Here is an 18,201-nt window from a genome sequence, read left to right as displayed (position 1 = left end):
CCCCCACGCTGGATGGTAAGGTCCTCCCTGTGTGCTGCAAGTTCCCATTCCTCTAAAAGCTTCTCTACAATATAGTGACATTGGGGAAAGCGTCCAGGAGACAAAGTACAGCAACAACACCAAGATTTAAGCATGTTTTCAAGTGAATAATATTCAGCACTGCCCTACAACCAATACTGTCACTACAAGTGAATCCATGGTACAGTATACATCGAACCAAATGAAGAACCCTATATTCATTTGCCCTAAAGTCTCTGTCTGCATATGTCTACTATACATGTGAATGATGTACAATATAGATATGCAAGGATAAATGTAATGTGACGGGTGCCATCATGTGCCATGCCTCCATCTATGGCGCTGTCCAGAGCTCATCCTTCCGAAAAGAAAACTCTTATCTATAGAGGATGGGATTTCAGGTATGTGCCAAAATGTATGTGACATCTTTACAACCAATCATGTTACTAATCGCACCTTCTCTTTGTCTATGGAATTTCTAACAACACCTACAATGTATTTAAACCTCACCCATTCCTCCATTAAAGCAGAATCCATTATCTAGCTGTGTCTGTGTGATTCTCCGAGCCTGCTCATATACCAATTGTACACATTTAGACGTCACTACAGTGATACTTAGGGTAACTTACCCTAATACCTAGGGTAAGTTCACAGATTTTTTTGGTCAGGATTTTGAGGCTGTATCCGCCTCAAAATCCTGACCAAAAAGAAGGCTCCCATTGAAATCAATGGGAGCTGGTCAGTTCTTTTTTCCGGGAGCTGGTTTGTTCCGGCTCACGGAAAAAAAAGCAAGATGCTCATTCTTCAGACGTATTCGCCTTGCGATTTGGCCTGAAGACATTCCCTCCTTCCAACTAGACCCATTCATTGGGCCTAACCGGAGCGGAGTGCGTGACTGGATGCCGATGCAATGCACCGGCATTCAGTCGCGGCTACCTGTATTTTGGACCTCCGCCTCAGGTTCCGGTCCAAAAAAAACCAGTGTGAACTTACCCTAAGGGCTAGCTCACATGGGCACAGAGGGGGCAAATTATGACATGGAATCCACGTCATAATCCGTCCCCTCACAATGGTGGTCTATGGAGACTGCTAGTTATCTTTTTTCCGTGAGCAGCATGTCGCCACTTACAGAAAAAAAGAAGCTAGCTGCCCTTTCTTCAGGCGGATTCCGCAGCTCATTGAGCTGTGTCGTCCACTTCGTGGCAGCACCCTCCGGACTAGGCCCATTAATTTTGGGCCTACGCTGGAGCGGAAAGCTGCGACTGACAGGCGTATTTTGGTCCCGATTTGGACGCAGCTTCCCACGTCGAAATGGGGACCAAAATACGCTATTCCACTCCCGTGTGAACTAAGCCTAAGAGTGGATTGTGCTCACAGTATTTATGTCAATCTAAATGTGGATACAATGGTACTCTCCACCCTTTTGACAATCAATCTCACTAAGATGCCCAGACCATTTGCTCGTTGTATACTTGTATTAATTTACTGTACTACCCTGAGGTCTTCTCTAAGCCCTGTGCTAAAGACGGCGAAGTCAGCGTCACAGGTGCTTCTATTCATTTCTATGGGTGCGTGCTGTTCGGATCGGCTGATCCGAATAATGTTCGCTCATCTCCAGAGCTAAACATTGCGCGGATCCGCTGCGGTGTACACTGCAAATCACAGTGTGGACATTCCCCTATATTATACATGTGATTACCATTTCTATTGAAGGAATAGCAGAACTTTGTATGCCGGGAGGTGTGAACCTATACAAAGTTTTATTGCTTGTTTAATTGAACCCGCTGCTGGGCAGAATTGCATAAGAACAAGATATTAATCCATAGGAGATTTGGGGGCACAGCTACAAAGAGTCCAGGCTTCTTAATCTCGGCAAGTGTTTCTCTTAATTAACCTTCATTATTAAAACGAAGCTTTATGGAAAACTGTAGGCAATCCATAATAGATACATCCCGGATTAGCTGCAAACTCTCTTAACAACCAAATATTCCTTTTATACTTCTCATTAAAGGAGAGATCATGTCGCTGTTTGTTAGAGAACAGTTTGCATATGGTAAATGAAGAGGCTGAAGCTTACAGGATGGTTAGTTGCAAGAGAAAAAAATACGACCGTCCATATTACGCTCTACAGGCGATGAGGTGCGCGTATTTATATAATATTTATTAAAGGATCAATGCTCAGAAAGTCTGCAGACCACAACGTTTTACCGCAACGTGGGGGTGGGATTCGCTAGAATTGCATCCACTTTGCTGTGTGGATTGCCCAGTTTACGCCACGTAAGGCCCCGTTCTCAGTAGGGATTGTCCTTAAAGGGGTTGTCCCCAGATTAACATTCTCTCTTCACAGCACAGTTACTAATGCCACCGAGGTTTATATTTATGACCAAATGGACATAAATGGTGCGTCCGCTTTTCTTACATTAATCTTTTCTTTATTTATTGGCCATTGATCCTTTAATAAACAAACCCAACATAAAAAACTAATCGTCATCTACGTGAATTATGATTTATAGGTAATGAATTCGCCCACATCATGAAGGAAATTCAATACCTGACAAACGCTCCCAGACCCCTCTGTCTCTATACATCTAATTTTCCAGCAGCTCGAAAGCATTTTAGTCTTGAAGAAAATCAATTAGAGAAACAGACAATTATGAGTCACAATGTTTAGCGTAAATGACAGATTTTTTTCCTCCGTAATGTTACACATTTTGCACAATGTCATTTCAGCCTAAAATTTCCATTTCATTTTTAGAATTCAGAATCCACCCTTAGGCTAAGGCCCAATGTAGTGAAACACAATGACAACACATTGAATTTTTTTTTCACCCGCAATGTTTTTCATTGAGTTTTTGCTGCGCGTTTCTCTGCATTTTTATTTCCTGTATTAAATATATAAGGAAAACACACAACTTTGCAGCTACAATGAAAGGGATTGCCCAGGAATTACAGGTTTCTGGAAGTAGGATATGGCAGGTGAAGAAAATAAAGGAAACCCATATTCACTTGTTCCTGATGTTCCTCACTTTAGTCCAGTTCAACAGGGTCCTGGGGCTTTTTCCAGATGAAGTCCTTGCCACACGTGGCTGCTGAGGCCAGTCAGGGTGCTAAGGAAAGCACTCGGGACGTCACTCACATACGTCCTTGTGATGTTTCGGTTCCTTTCCCTAAGCTGCTGATTGGCCTTCAGCGGTCATGTGCGGTGAGGATTTCAGCTGGAACAAGCCCCAAGCGACACTGGACTGGACCGCATTGGGGCACCAGGGACACGCGAGTATAGGTTTTATTCAAATTCGCCAGACTTCTTGCAGAAACGTATAATTCCTAGACAACCCCTTTAACATGCTATGTTCTTGAAAAAGCTGATTTTCTGCAGCTTCGCTTTTTTTCTGTAATGTGTGGAAGGGATTAGCTAGAATCTCATTCACCATGCTGTTTTTTCCTGCTGCATTTCTGCAGTAGCCAAAAACGTTGCATTTCCACACTATAGGTCCTTAGCCTTAAAGAATTTTCCAGCTCAGATACTTGGATCAGCGGTTGCAGCAGCCTCTGGATACAGCAGTGTGCAATGAGCATGTGCAACATTTCTCCTATTCAAGTAATAGTAGCAGCACTGCACACTAGCATCTTCTTTCCATGCGTCCCAGATCCCCACGTGGTAGTCATTAAGGGGTTAATGCACAGCCAGAATATTTTCATTCTACATGAATAGCACCAATGACCCATTGATTGAAGTAAAAAAAAATACAGGAACAAAACTCTTGTCTACCGCAAACTAATATAAAACTGACTACCTGCTCCATGTCCGTGCTCTTCCTCTTTCGTGAGGGTCTTGATATTTTCACGGTTACAGGTGAGTCGTCTCCATGATGCTTCACCTCCATTTTGTTAGGCTTCAATGGGCTAAGACGGATTTCCATCTGAGGTTTTGGAAATCTGCTGGTTCTCCCATTCTCTGTAGAAATCATAGAGGAGTCTAACACCACATCCGATCCATCCTGTGACTGTAAGAGAATACAGTCATTATTCATACCATATGACATAAGATATCTGACGGTCATGCATTTAATTTTTCTGCAAAATTTATTTTGGAAAACGGCATAAATTATTCGGAGACAATGAGAATCGGGCTCAGAATCCAAGAAAACAATGGTGAGATTGTGGTGTTCCCATATTGTACAATTTTTTCCCTTATATTATATAGAACAAATCCTGCACACATTACAAATGATAAATGACTCCCCAGATAGCTGTCTATGCCCCCCACCATCACAAAATGAATCATAGAAAAAAATTGTGCCGAGAAACAAAATAGAAAAGTGCAAACAAGTGTGTACAGACCAGACATGATAAAGGACTGTATTTTCCAAAATGTATTTAGCACATAACTCCTTCCTAGTAGCACTTAAGCCGGGTTCAGACAGGGTTTTTGGTTAGGATTTTGACGCGGAATCCGTGTCAAAATCCAGACCAGTAAAAAAAAAACGCCTTCCATTGAAATGGGAAGCGGTCATTTCCTTTTTCCCCAAGCGGTTTGTTCCCGCTCGCAGAAAAAAAGAAGCGACATGCCCCTTCTTCAGGCAGATTCTGCGGCTCATTCAGCCGCGGACGTCCGTCTGGCGACACCTCCCTCCCGACTAGGCTCATTCATTTGGGCCTAATCCGGAGTGGAATGGCGCGACTAGATGCTGATGCACTGCACCTGGCGTGGCTAGCCATTTTTTGGTCCGGAATCTGAGGCAGCCTCCACGTTATATTCTGGACCAAAAAACCCGTCTGAACCAGCCTTAACCCCTTAAGGACCAGGCCATTTTTTGGTTTCGCATTTTCGTTTTTCCCTCCTCACATTTCAAGAGCCATAACTTTTTCATTTTTCAGTTCACAGAGTCACATGATAGCTTATTGTTTGCGGGACAAATTGTACTTTGTAATGGCACCATTCAATATGCTGTGCAATGTACTGGGAAGCTGGAAAAAAATTCAGAATGAGGCGCAATTGGAGAAAAAATGCATTTGCGCCATTTTCTTATGGGTTTAATTTTTACAGCGTTCACTGTTTGGTACAAATGACATGTTACCTGTGTTCTACGTGTCAGTACGAACGCGGTGATACCAAATTTATATAGTATTTGAAATTTTTTGATACTTTTAAAAAAATGATAAACTTTGCAAAATAGAAAAAAAAATTTGTGTCATCATGTTCTAACACCTGTAACTTTTTCATATTTCCATGTATGGAGCTGGTTGTGGTGTCTTTTTATGCGGGACAAGATGACGTTTCTATTGATACCATTTGGGGAAAGATCTGATGGTTTGATCACTTTTTATTCAATTTTTTATAGGAGGCAAAGTGTTGAAAAAAACGCTTTTTGGCTGTTTTTATTTTTTTTGCCGCTACGCCGTTCGCAGTACGGGATAAATGTTTTAATATTCCAATAGTTCAGGCATTTTGGAGCGCAGGGATACCTAATATGTTTATGTTTAATGTTCTTTAATTACTTTTATAGCTGATCTAGGGAAAGGGGGGTGATTTGAACTTTTATATTTTTTTTATTTTTTTAATACTTTTAAAAACTTTTTTTTTCTTCTGTTACATTTATGATCAGACCCCTTAGGTACCTTGAAACCTAGGGAGTCTGATCGCTCATACTATTCACTGCAATACTACAGTACTGCAGTGAATAGCAGAATCCCAGCACTTCTATTAGACGATGCCTCTGGCATCGTCTAATAGATCTCGGGCAGAGACAAGCCTGGAAGCCTTCAATAGGCTTCCGGCTGTCATAACAACCGATCACCGCCCTCATGTGACGTTCAGGAGGGCGGCGATCGGCAAAACATGGCGGCGCCCGTGCCGCCGGCGCCGTTTACACACTGCGGTCACGTTTCACCACAGTGTGTAAAGGGTTAACAGCAGCGATCGGCTCGGGCACCGACCGCTGCTGTTAGTGGCAGGTCCTGGCTGTATTATACAGCCGGCATCTGCCGTGTATGGAGCGAGCTCAGCGTGTGAACTCGCTCCATACATCCCCATGCGACCCATGACGTACAGTTACGTCAAGGGTCGCTAAGGGTTAAGGGTACATTGCACTGGATAAAAAAAAACAAAACCTTTGTGGGCGTAGCTTCTCCCAAATCAGTCTGTGGACTAAATGCACTTTGATGTACCGAAAATTTGGGCTCAAAATAAAACAACTTAAGGGTCCATTCACACAGAGTATACGCACGTGTAAAAATAAGACTCCCATTGACTTCAATGACATATTTTTTACATGTGTAAAAAAACACGTCAAAATACGTGTCAAAATACACGTGCAAAATGTCATTGAAGTCAATGGAAGTCTTATTTTTACACATGTATTTTGTCAAAATACACTCGCGTTTGCTCCGTGTGAACGGGCCCTAAGACTGATGTTGCCACATGTTGCTGAAAAGCTGCGTTTTTTTTTTTTTTTTTTTGGGGGGGGGGGTTGGAGATATTGCTGCAGGTTTTTTTGAGTCTTAGCAAAGAGTGGCTTCATAAGGAATGGTAAATATAAAGAAAGCGCTTATACTTCTGATAAATCAACCCCTGGGATCAAAAAAACCCAATAAAGAAATGCAGCTTTTTCATAACTTGTGGCTTCAGCCACAGTGATATAAACTAAGACTTCTGCGAGGAGGACTTTTCTCTCCACCAGTTTCAGTATAAGGCCCTGTTCCCACAGAGTAATGCGCCGCTCGTTCCGACACGTAAACATGTGTCAGAGTGAGCGCTTCACAACAGCTCCCATTGATTTCAATGTGTAGCGCGTGTAAGGTGGCACCAATTGAAGTCAATGGGATCTGTTTTGAAGCGCCGCGCTCTGACACGTGTTAACATGTCAGAATGAGCGGAGCGTTACACCGTGGGAATGCAGCCTAAAACTGGGTGCGATAAAAAAACAAGCAGACTCCATTATAGTCTATGGTTTTTAAGAGGACAGGGCCTCTGTCTGTCAGGTCCCCATATGGACCCAAACAGCACAGACCCAAATGCTAGTGTGTAAGATACGCAAAAATAAAACGCTCTAGCTGCTGTCTCCTTTGCCAGTGTGAACTCCCGAGAAGTTCTCACCTGAGTTTCAGATGACGATTCCTCAGTACTAGAAATGGAAGATTTCTTTTCTTGGCAAGGCAAAGGAGTCTCACTTTGTGTCTTTGTCACCTGCGCCACCAAGAGAGAACAACATTGGAGGAACAGTTGGAGGAGCATGAACATTGGAATAATCAGTTATTACTGTCTACCAGAAGAAAACATGCATAAATGGAGAGGGTGCGCATACTGCCTGCTACCGCTATATTTGTTCCCTGGTCTCCTGATTGGTGAAGGGTCTAAGCGGTGAAGGCTTCACTGATCTTAAAGTTATCCTGTTATCCTATGAATAGGGTATAACTTGCTTTTGTGGGAAAACTCCTATACAATAAGGTGACAATCCAGACAAGAATATGCACATGGACTATCGAAACAGACACACACTAGGATTGACCTAACTCATTATACCATTGCCGGATCTTAAACGGATTTCCAGGATTAAAAAGTGTCAATATCCAACAACTCTACACAAATCACAGTGAAAATTTGGGTGTGTTTAGTTAAAGAAAATTGTGTTCAAGAATGGACATTCTCCCTTTCAGAAAGATCAATACCAAAAAAAAGATCAAATTTGAACAGTCTTACCGTTTTTGCAATCCCAATGTGTTCCTTCTCTGCTGCGGTAGAGGTTGAGGCCTGTGCGTTTTCCAGCTTTGTTAGCTTGTCCTGATACTCCTTGATCGTGGCCTCACTTACAGCCAATTGCTTCTTCAGTTCTTCCACAGCAGAAGATTCCTAAATGATATAAAAGTAATACTAACAGCTCTGCAGTAAAGGCAGTCTGAGAAGAATTTAGAAATGGAGAAGAAATGGCAAAACAATGTGATAAGAGAAAATAAATAAGCACTGAATACCATTAAAGGGATTTTTGGGGACTTTAATTGATGACCAATCCTTAACATAGATCATCAAATAAAGAGTCATGGGGGTCCGACACTCAATACCCCCACGCTGTGAATCAGCTTCATGTTTAATATCATTTTTATATAATTTAATATCATATGACATCAGGTCCATATGGACTGATCACAGCTCAGTCCCATTCAAGTGAAAGGATGATCTGCAATATCAAGCACGTCAGTTGCTCAAATGTACAGCAGCACTCACTCAAGTGCTACAGTCTCTTCGAATAGCTGGTCCGCCGGGGTCCGAGGTATTGGACCCCTGCCAATATTTAATTGATGACCTAGCCTAAAGTTAGGACATCAAATAGTAAGTCCCAAAAACTCTATAAAGGGGTTAGAAGAGGAACCTATTGAATTGAATTGCTACAGTATCCCAGGAGATCTGCTATAGGGCCCATAAGTGATCAGAACAGCTGATCAGTGCAGGTTCCATACGTTAGACCCGAACAATAGAATACTGATGGCTTATCCCAAGATTAGATCATCAGTATAAAAATTGCTCATAAACCAATGATACATTAGCTCATAGACTAGAACTCTCCCACGTGTATAGCTATGTATAGTGAGTAGAGATGAGCGAACACTGTTCGGATCAGCCGATCCGAACAGCACGCTCCCATAGAAATGAATGGAAGCACCTGGCACGCAGACTTTGCCGGCGGCTGGCCACTTAACCCCCCGCGTTCCGGCCGCTTCCATTAATTTCTATGGGAGCGTGCTCTGAGCGTGCTGTTCAGTGTTCGCTCATCTCTAATAGTAAGCATTAGGGAGCCTTCACACGGAGTATACGCTCCGCTCATTCTGAACGTAAACTCGTTCAGAGTGAGCGGTGTAAAAAACAGATCCCATTGACTTCAATGGTTGCCGGCATACGCGTTTATCACATTGAAAGCAATAGGTAAAAAAGCCTCCCATCGATTTCAATGGGTAGCGCGCGTATGCCGGCAACCATTGAAGTCAATAGGATCTGTTTTTTTACACCGCTCACTCGGAACGAGTTTATATTCAGAATGAGCGGAGCGTATACTCCATGTGAAGGCTCCCTTAGCATACAAGTACATAGCAGGGCATCACTGAATTGGCTTAGATAATATAATGCACATACTGTAGGGGTAAAAGTTTCTCCTCTTTTGGAACTTTTTAGGATTTCGATTTCTTTCTCTTTCTCTGCATTGCTGGAGAGAAGGCTTTTCAACTGCACTTCTAATGCCGAGACGAGACTGTTCCGTTCTTCCCGCCACTTCTGTAGTGTATTATCTTTCTCCGCCAGCTGAGCGCACAGTTGTTCCTAGAGGACAAAGTGGAGAAGAAAGAAGTGGAGAAGAAAATGATACTCACTAAAGTTTCAGCTTGCTTTCTAGAGATCTCTAAGGTCACTGTAGCGTCACATGTTTAGATACCAGATTATTAATGTAGCACAGAATACAGACAATGCAGCAAAGGAATAAACGGGGATTCAACAGGTAGGTCATTTTTATTTTCTGTCTTTTGAGCCCCTTGACCCCCCCTTTCTTGGGAATAATTAGTGATTTTTTGAGAAAAACCAAGCCTCTATCGCCTTCATAACCCAGTGATGCATTCACCAATATCAGAAAGGGAGGAGGCAGCTTTCTGAACTACGAAACTTGCGAGGATCATGTGACAGCTTCTTCATTCAGCTGATAGGGGCATCTTAGCTAATTCAAACTAATATGTACCGTAAGTTCTCTATTATCATATTCTATGGACAATGGTCACAACCCCTTTTAAAGAGGATCTTTACCCACCGCCTAGCTTTTTACATCCTTCAATAGTCGCCGTTGCACTGATTCTGGCTCAGTTGGAATAGCCCCCGCCATTCCTTAGCAATCGGTGTTGCTAATTTTAGCACCCTGGGGTCTTTGTCAGGTGGGTGGTCCCTATCTTCATCAGGCCACGACCCGCCACCTGACAGTGGTAAGTCTATGTAGCATTCTGGGTGCTAATACTAACAGTACTGACTGCTCAAGAGAGGGGGGAAAAAACCACAACTATCGAAATCCATGGAACGGCATCTATTGCAGGATGCAAAGAGTTGGATTTGATGGAACTGCTGAGATTGCTGGGGTTTTGAGTATTTTATTAAATATTCTACATTGGTAGTTCCTTTAAAGTTAAGAGAAAAAATATGAACGTGTAAAACATGATAGCAAAACAAAAAAAAAAAAAAAGTTTTCCCAGCAACAGATGGTTTTCCAACTCATTGAAATGAAGTGATTCGCACGGATCACCGTAAGTGGAAGTGTCTGCAGACATAACAGAGAACTAGTGGGAATCATGAGTGGCAAAACTCACATAATCCCTTCAATAAAATGGATCAGGCCTAGTAATCCCCTCAAAAATGATTTATAATATCCACTGCCAAATAAGCACGCACTGAAACACACTGGTTTAGGCTTTTACTATAGCAAAAAAAAAAAATATATATATATTTTTTTTTCCCTTTTATATCTGACACTGTATAAGGAAAAAATGGGAATTACTTATCACAATATGTCAGACTTCTGTTGCACATGCTATGTCCCAACTTTTATTTTACTTTTCTTTGTCTTTTAGACACCTTTTCTGTCTCATACATACCATATCTTACCATAAAGTGGTGTGGCTTAAAGCTAAGGCCCCACATAGCAGGCCGCAACAAAAAAGCGCTCTGAGAAAAAATACGGCAGACTTTAGCTATAGGGAAACTGCTAGCGTTTAATTGACAGTCACTGATTTCCAAAAAATTGCAATTGTTTTGGAAAAAGCAGGAGGTCCACTGCACGTATTTTTCTGGGATTCGCTAGAAGCACATCCACTATGTAGGGACAGTAAAGTGCTGTGGTTTTTGCCACAGCGTTTCCCACACGTGGGGCCTTGGTCCCACGGACCAGAAACGCCACGATTTGCCCGCAGTGGAGACGCTGCGGAAAAAATTGTGGCGTTGTACAGGGCAGGCAAAGTGGGTAGGATTCATGCGAATCCTATCTCCACTTTGCGGAAAAGATCGCAGTGCGGACACGCTGCGATTTGCAAAGCCGTTGCGGCTTTGCAAATCGCAGCATGTCAATTATATATACGGAAATGCCGGTGGCTTTCCCATAGATATAATGTTAAGAGAAAGTCCGCAAAGGAAAACACTGTGAACTTTCTCTTAAAAGCGTTGCGGAAAGAACCGCAATGCGTTCGCCGTGGGGCCTTAGCCTTAAGGAGTTTTCCAAGCTTTTTTAATTAAATGCCTATTCTTATGATAAGACATCAATTGAAGATCAGGACCTCTATAAATCTTAGCTCTCAGCAGAAGGCAATCCCCGGGGACAGTCACGTGACTTCAACATTCAAGGGTGGCATGGCCTTTTGACGACACAGTCCCATTCAAGTGAGTGATCTGAGGTGCGATACCAAGCACAGTCCCTATACAAATGCACTGGTCGCGCTTGGTAAGCAAAGAGCGCTCAAGCAAATGCTTGTGTCTCTACAAACAGCTGATCTGTATGGATACTAGATGTCAGACCCAGCTGATCTTCAATTAATAACCTATAATAAGGATGGGTCATCAATTCCTAAACCTGGATGTACCAAACTGTACTAAAGAATATGATTGCAAAAATGGTCTAAAGTAAGCCAACCCCAGCAGACACGCCGAATCCATCATCCAGCATAAGTCAATGTGATAAATTTGGAGCATCAAGTCTAGATCTAAGCTGTCTAAATTCCAGAGAAAATAATAAATCTTCTGCGTGGTACATATAAACAGGAATCAATTTACCATTTCTGCCTGCTGCTTTCCATAACGTTCTCGGTCATCTGCAAATTTCCTCATCTCCCTGTTCCTTTGATCCTCAGATTCTTTTGCCTGAGCGATAAGAGTCTTTTTATCTTCAAACCATTTCTTTTTGTCATTGTTGAATTTCTCTTCAAGCTCCTAGACAACAGAGTTACACAGAAAAAAAATGATACCGCCAAATTATATATAATTAGTAAGTGATAGATAAAACAGCAGAAAATTCTACCATCTGCATTAAAACATCTGAAAAGATCATTGTGTAACAGCCGTATTATAGCGGTAACACGGCCTGGCAGCATTATATGTACGGCCTGGCGGCATTATATGTACGGCCTGGCAGCATTATATGTACGGCCTTACCTTCAGCTGGGTCTGGAGCTTTATTAATTCAGTCTTGTTCGATTCTGTGTTATTATTTGCTTCTCTGCTTGGCTCTATAACATTTTCTTTGCCTGATGTCTTCTCTCTATATTTTTGCTTCCACAGCTCCAGCTCTGTATAGAAGACAAATACGTAGGTATACATGGACAACTGTGACATCTGCAATATCTCCTTTTAAAGGATTGAAGGTGACTAATATGAGATCAGTAGTTGTCAGATGCTTAACACCCCCAATATCAGCTGTGCTCAATAGCTGATACATCAAGAATGGTGCAGGAAGCAGACAGCGCTGTTCTGTGGGTAGTGGCCAGATCAGGTAGTACAGATTCAGATGAAATCCAAGCTGCAGTAACTCAGTTCAGCCACTACACAGAGCAGCTTTCATACCGGTGAATGGGAGCTGATCTGTAGTGCCTGGTCTGGCCACTATACACGGAACAGCGCTGTCTGCTTCCTGCTGCGTTTTCTATGTATCATCTACTGAAAATAGCTGATTTTAGGGGTGATGGATGGCAGACTCTTACAAACTTAGTATTGATGACCTATCCTTATGATAGATCATCAATATTTTTAGCTTACAAAACCCCTTTGACTCCAAGCTAAAGGTGAACTCGCATAGAATCAATGTTAACTGGCTTATTTCTAGATCAATGTCTCTTTAGCTGGTTTCAGCATATGTATAACAGCTGCATAGGTTTGGCATGGTTTACACGGGAAAGGTTTGCAGTAAATGCTGGGTTTCCACAGACTAGTATGAATATTATTTAACCCTTCAGATGGAAAAAGACATCAAATATCGAAAAGCACCTCTAATGAGGCGATGTGCCTGTTTGGAGGGCGGCATTTTTACTATTTATTTAACTAAAACCAGCCCAAAACCCAAAGCTGAGCGGAACTGTCCTGGGCTGGTTTAGGAGATGTCTGCTTCTAAGTGCAGGCGGTGAGGCTATGACGTCATGACACGCTTGTTATATGGCATCCCAGCGAGCTGCTGGAATAATCACAGGCACGGTGCGAAGGACAAGATCAGCAGCAGAACAGCTTAAGAGCTGCCAAAATGTTGGAGCAGGTAAACCATCGATGGGAGCAATTTGCTGTATATAGGCGGATCATCGACACCAACAACATGCAGATGAAGCCACGGGCAGAGGCTAGTGGTCTATAAAAATGATCCATCCTAATAATATTATAAATGTGAATGTTTGTGTGTTTATTACTCTTTCACCCAAAAACGACTGAACTGATTTGGATGAAATTCGGCACATTGTTTGTAACCTTGATTAACACATAGGCTACCTTTTAATCCCGGTAAATGACATGGTTTCATGACTATTATGAATTTATGTTCATATACTATATTAAAATACAGGAGATTTCAGCTATTTGCATCACCGCACTACTCCTCGTCCAATCTCTAAGATGGAACTGAGAACAGTACTGACATTTGGAACATGAATGTAACAGACGGACCGTCACCCCCATCACATTTGCATGCTTTCCCATGGTGCATTGCCTTTAACTCTCCCTTGGTTAAAAAGAGTTCCAACTGAAGTTACCCATGTATAAGGTTATTAGCCACTTGATACCATTTGGTCCAGAGGTCAAGGAGAGCTGGGAGCCCATTCTCTTTGGAGATGGACTTTTCTGATAGACAAATCATGTATGTGGTTTTTATGGTGGTGCTCCCACTAGGTATAAAGTTGGCACAATTTTGGGCAACTTAAAAAAAAATAAAAAAAAAATAAATAAAAAGGGAATGCAGCGATAGACAACTGGGCGTCCTCATAAACTGAGTTAGTTACTTATAAACAACTTAAGTATAAGAAGGCTGATGGAGTCATTGGGCCTTGCTCCATGGTGCACTATAAGTGGTGAGACGACCTGGGAGGAGGACTTATGTGAGGCTCCTCCTCAGTAGTAAAATTATAATAGAAGCCCTTTAGATTTACATAAATTCCCATAATGCACTGCTTGAGTTAAGTTCACTCTCCTTAAGTTCAATGAATGTTGCTCTGAGGTTGTCCCTGTGAGGTCGCTGTCCTCCTTTTACATTTAGAGTGCGTTGTGCACTCTTGGGGTCAGAGCGGACCGCGCCATGTCTGCCTGCTAGTAGCGGCCTTGGGCTGCTGCTAAGTGTGGTGACTGAGTTTGGGCAGTGGCACCTGCCGGTCTACACCGTCTCGGCTGTTCCTCAGAATATTATAGTAAAGAACAAAGACCATGAAAACAAACTACGTGTTATTCAAATGTATCTCAAACATTTTTTTTTTTCCTCAAATTTTCAGCTGCTGAAATCATGACCCGGCGACCCTCCTGGTTGAATACCGAATCAGGAGGCTCCGCCCATCAACTGCACAGACCAGTTTTTTAGCCGTTTTCTTGGATTTTGCTTCATTTGATTTATTATTTTCAACGTTCATTAAGCTTAGGGAGAGTTCCTGCAAAGGATTCTGGGTAATTATGCAAATTCTCACCTTCCTATTGGTCAGTTTTTCAAAATGGCTGCCAGGTAGGCGGTCCATGTTAGAAGGTAGGCTGAAGAGGCATGATGCCCTATGATTCTAGCTGGCCCTCACTCAGCTGGTAATGGTAGCAGAGATCACCGACTGCCGGGATCAATGCTGGCTGGCCATCACCTAGCTCTCGGCTGGTAATGGTAGCACAGATCACCGTTTGCCAGAGCACCTACAGATCTTTAAAGCGATCTTTAAGGTGGTTGTTTAGGTTTAGAGAAACATGGCTGCAAACACACAGACACCACTCCGGTCTACGGGTGGTACTTAGTACAGCAGCTCAGTTTCACTTATTGCAACCGTCATGAAAACGTGTTATTCTTTCCACCATTCAATAAGCTTAGAGAGAGAGCTCCGGCAAAGGATTCTGGGAAATTATGCAAATTCCTTAAGTTCCTATTGGTCAATTTTTCAAAATGGCTGCCAGGTAGGCTCTTATAAGTCGGAAGGCAACCTCCAGAAGCATGGTCTTCAGTGATGCACAGGCTGCCCCATGCTGGCCATCATATGGTAATGGTAGCACACATCACTGAGATCACTTAAAGGGACACCTTTGTCAGAGCTTAGTCTGAGCATTGATAGATCTTTAAAGGGTTGTTTAGGTTTAGAGAAACATGGTTGCATACTTCAAAAAACAGTGCCACTCCTGTCCATGGCTTGTGCCTGATATTGCAGCTCCATTCCATCTATTACAAGAGTTGTGAAAATGTTTGAGATTTGCTTGAACATGGACAGGAGCAAAGTTAAGGAACTTAAGCACAAGAAGGCTGATGGAGTCATTGGGCCTTGCTCCATGGTGCACTATAAGTGGTGAGACGACCTGGGAGGAGGACTTATATGAGGCTCCTCCTCAGTAGTAAAATTATAATAGAAGCCCTTTAGATTTACATAAATTCCCATAATGCACTGCTTGAGTTAAGTTCACTCTCCTTAAGTTCAATGAATGTTGCTCTGAGGTTGTCCCTGTGAGGTCGCTGTCCCCCTTTTACATTTAGAGTGCGTTGTGCACTCTTGGGGTCAGAGCGGACCGCGCCATGTCTGCCTGCTAGTAGCGGCCTTGGGCTGCTGCTAAGTGTGGTGACTGAGTTTGGGCAGTGGCACCTGCCGGTCTACACCGTCTCGGCTGTTCCTCAGAATATTATAGTAAAGAACAAAGACCATGAAAACAAACTACGTGTTATTCAAATGTATCTCAAACATTTTTTTTTTTGCTCAAATTTTCAGCTGCTGAAATCATGACCCGGCAACCCTCCTGGTAGAAGACCGAATCAGGAGGCTCCGCCCATCAACTGCACAGACCAGTTTTTTAGCCGTTTTCTTGGATTTTGCTTCATTTGATTTATTATTTTCAACGTTCATTAAGCTTAGGGAGAGTTCCTGCAAAGGATTCTGGGTAATTATGCAAATTCTCACCTTCCTATTGGTCAGTTTTTCAAAATGGCTGCCAGGTAGGCGGTCCATGTTAGAAGGTAGGCTGAAGAGGCATGATGCGCTGTGATTCTAGCTGGCCCTCACTCAGCTGGTAATGGTAGCAGAGATCACCGACTGCCGGGATCAATGCTGGCTGGCCATCACCTAGCTCTCGGCTGGTAATGGTAGCACAGATCACCGTTTGCCAGAGCACCTACAGATCTTTAAAGTGATCTTTAAGGTGGTTGTTTAGATTTAGAGAAACATGGCTGCAAACACACAGACGCCACTCCGGTCTACGGGTGGTACTTAGTACAGCAGCTCGGTTTCACTTATTGCAACCGTCGTGAAAACGTGTTATTCTTTCCACCATTTAATAAGCTTAGAGAGAGAGCTCCGGCAAAGGATTCTGGGAAATTATGCAAATTCCTTAAGTTCCTATTGGTCAATTTTTCAAAATGGCTGCCAGGTAGGCTCTTATAAGTCGGAAGGCAACCTCCAGAAGCATGGTCTTCAGTGATGCACAGGCTGCCCCATGCTGGCCATCATATGGTAATGGTAGCACACATCACTGAGATCACTTAAAGGGACACCTTTGTCAGAGCTTAGTCTGAGCATTGATAGATCTTTAAAGGGTTGTTTAGGTTTAGAGAAACATGGTTGCATACTTCAAAAAACAGTGCCACTCCTGTCCATGGCTTGTGCCTGATATTGCAGCTCCATTCCATCTATTACAAGAGTTGTGAAAATGTTTGAGATTTGCTTGAACATGGACAGGAGCAAAGTTAAGGAACTTAAGCACAAGAAGGCTGATGGAGTCATTGGGCCTTGCTCCATGGTGCACTATAAGTGGTGAGACGACCTGGGAGGAGGACTTATGTGAGGCTCCTCCTCAGTAGTAAAATTATAATAGAAGCCCTTTAGATTTACATAAATTCCCATAATGCACTGCTTGAGTTAAGTTCACTCTCCTTAAGTTCAATGAATGTTGCTCTGAGGTTGTCCCTGTGAGGTCGCTGTCCCCCTTTTACATTTAGAGTGCGTTGTGCACTCTTGGGGTCAGAGCGGACCGCGCCATGTCTGCCTGCTAGTAGCGGCCTTGGGCTGCTGCTAAGTGTGGTGACTGAGTTTGGGCAGTGGCACCTGCCGGTCTACACCGTCTCGGCTGTTCCTCAGAATATTATAGTAAAGAACAAAGACCATGAAAACAAACTACGTGTTATTCAAATGTATCTCAAACATTTTTTTTTTGCTCAAATTTTCAGCTGCTGAAATCATGACCCGGCGACCCTCCTGGTAGAAGACCGAATCAGGAGGCTCCGCCCATCAACTGCACAGACCAGTTTTTTAGCCGTTTTCTTGGATTTTGCTTCATTTGATTTATTATTTTCAACGTTCATTAAGCTTAGGGAGAGTTCCTGCAAAGGATTCTGGGTAATTATGCAAATTCTCACCTTCCTATTGGTCAGTTTTTCAAAATGGCTGCCAGGTAGGCGGTCCATGTTAGAAGGTAGGCTGAAGAGGCATGATGCCCTGTGATTCTAGCTGGCCCTCACTCAGCTGGTAATGGTAGCAGAGATCACCGACTGCCGGGATCAATGCTGGCTGGCCATCACCTAGCTCTCGGCTGGTAATGGTAGCACAGATCACCGTTTGCCAGAGCACCTACAGATCTTTAAAGTGATCTTTAAGGTGGTTGTTTAGGTTTAGAGAAACATGGCTGCAAACACACAGACGCCACTCCGGTCTACGGGTGGTACTTAGTACAGCAGCTCGGTTTCACTTATTGCAACCGTCGTGAAAACGTGTTATTCTATCCACCATTCAATAAGGTTAGAGAGAGAGCTCCGGCAAAGGATTCTGGGAAATTATGCAAATTCCTTAAGTTCCTATTGGTCAATTTTTCAAAATGGCTGCCAGGTAGGCTCTTATAAGTCGGAAGGCAACCTCCAGAAGCATGGTCTTCAGTGATGCACAGGCTGCCCCATGCTGGCCATCATATGGTAATGGTAGCACACATCACTGAGATCACTTAAAGGGACACCTTTGTCAGAGCTTAGTCTGAGCATTGATAGA

At 43.0% G+C, this 18,201-nt stretch overlaps 1 protein-coding gene across 1 annotated transcript in view; it reads right to left on the bottom strand.

The window, feature by feature from the left end:
- Positions 1 to 18,201, bottom strand: part of KIF20B (kinesin family member 20B) — a 103,902-nt gene that overhangs the window by 8,745 nt on the left and 76,956 nt on the right. Inside the window, exons 25-30 of the mRNA XM_075257676.1 lie at positions 12,182 to 12,315; positions 11,804 to 11,959; positions 9,143 to 9,325; positions 7,718 to 7,867; positions 7,115 to 7,204; positions 3,813 to 4,022 (exon numbers count right to left, since the gene is read on the bottom strand). Of these exons, the coding sequence (XP_075113777.1) occupies positions 3,813 to 4,022; positions 7,115 to 7,204; positions 7,718 to 7,867; positions 9,143 to 9,325; positions 11,804 to 11,959; positions 12,182 to 12,315 (923 nt within the window). The remainder of the gene's footprint in view (positions 1 to 3,812; positions 4,023 to 7,114; positions 7,205 to 7,717; positions 7,868 to 9,142; positions 9,326 to 11,803; positions 11,960 to 12,181; positions 12,316 to 18,201) is intronic.

This window comes from Leptodactylus fuscus, chromosome 10, assembly GCF_031893055.1.
Source record: "Leptodactylus fuscus isolate aLepFus1 chromosome 10, aLepFus1.hap2, whole genome shotgun sequence".
Classification (NCBI taxonomy): domain Eukaryota; kingdom Metazoa; phylum Chordata; class Amphibia; order Anura; family Leptodactylidae; genus Leptodactylus; species Leptodactylus fuscus.
Note: the sequence above shows the minus strand (reverse complement) of the source record. Positions and strands in the feature narration are given on the sequence as shown.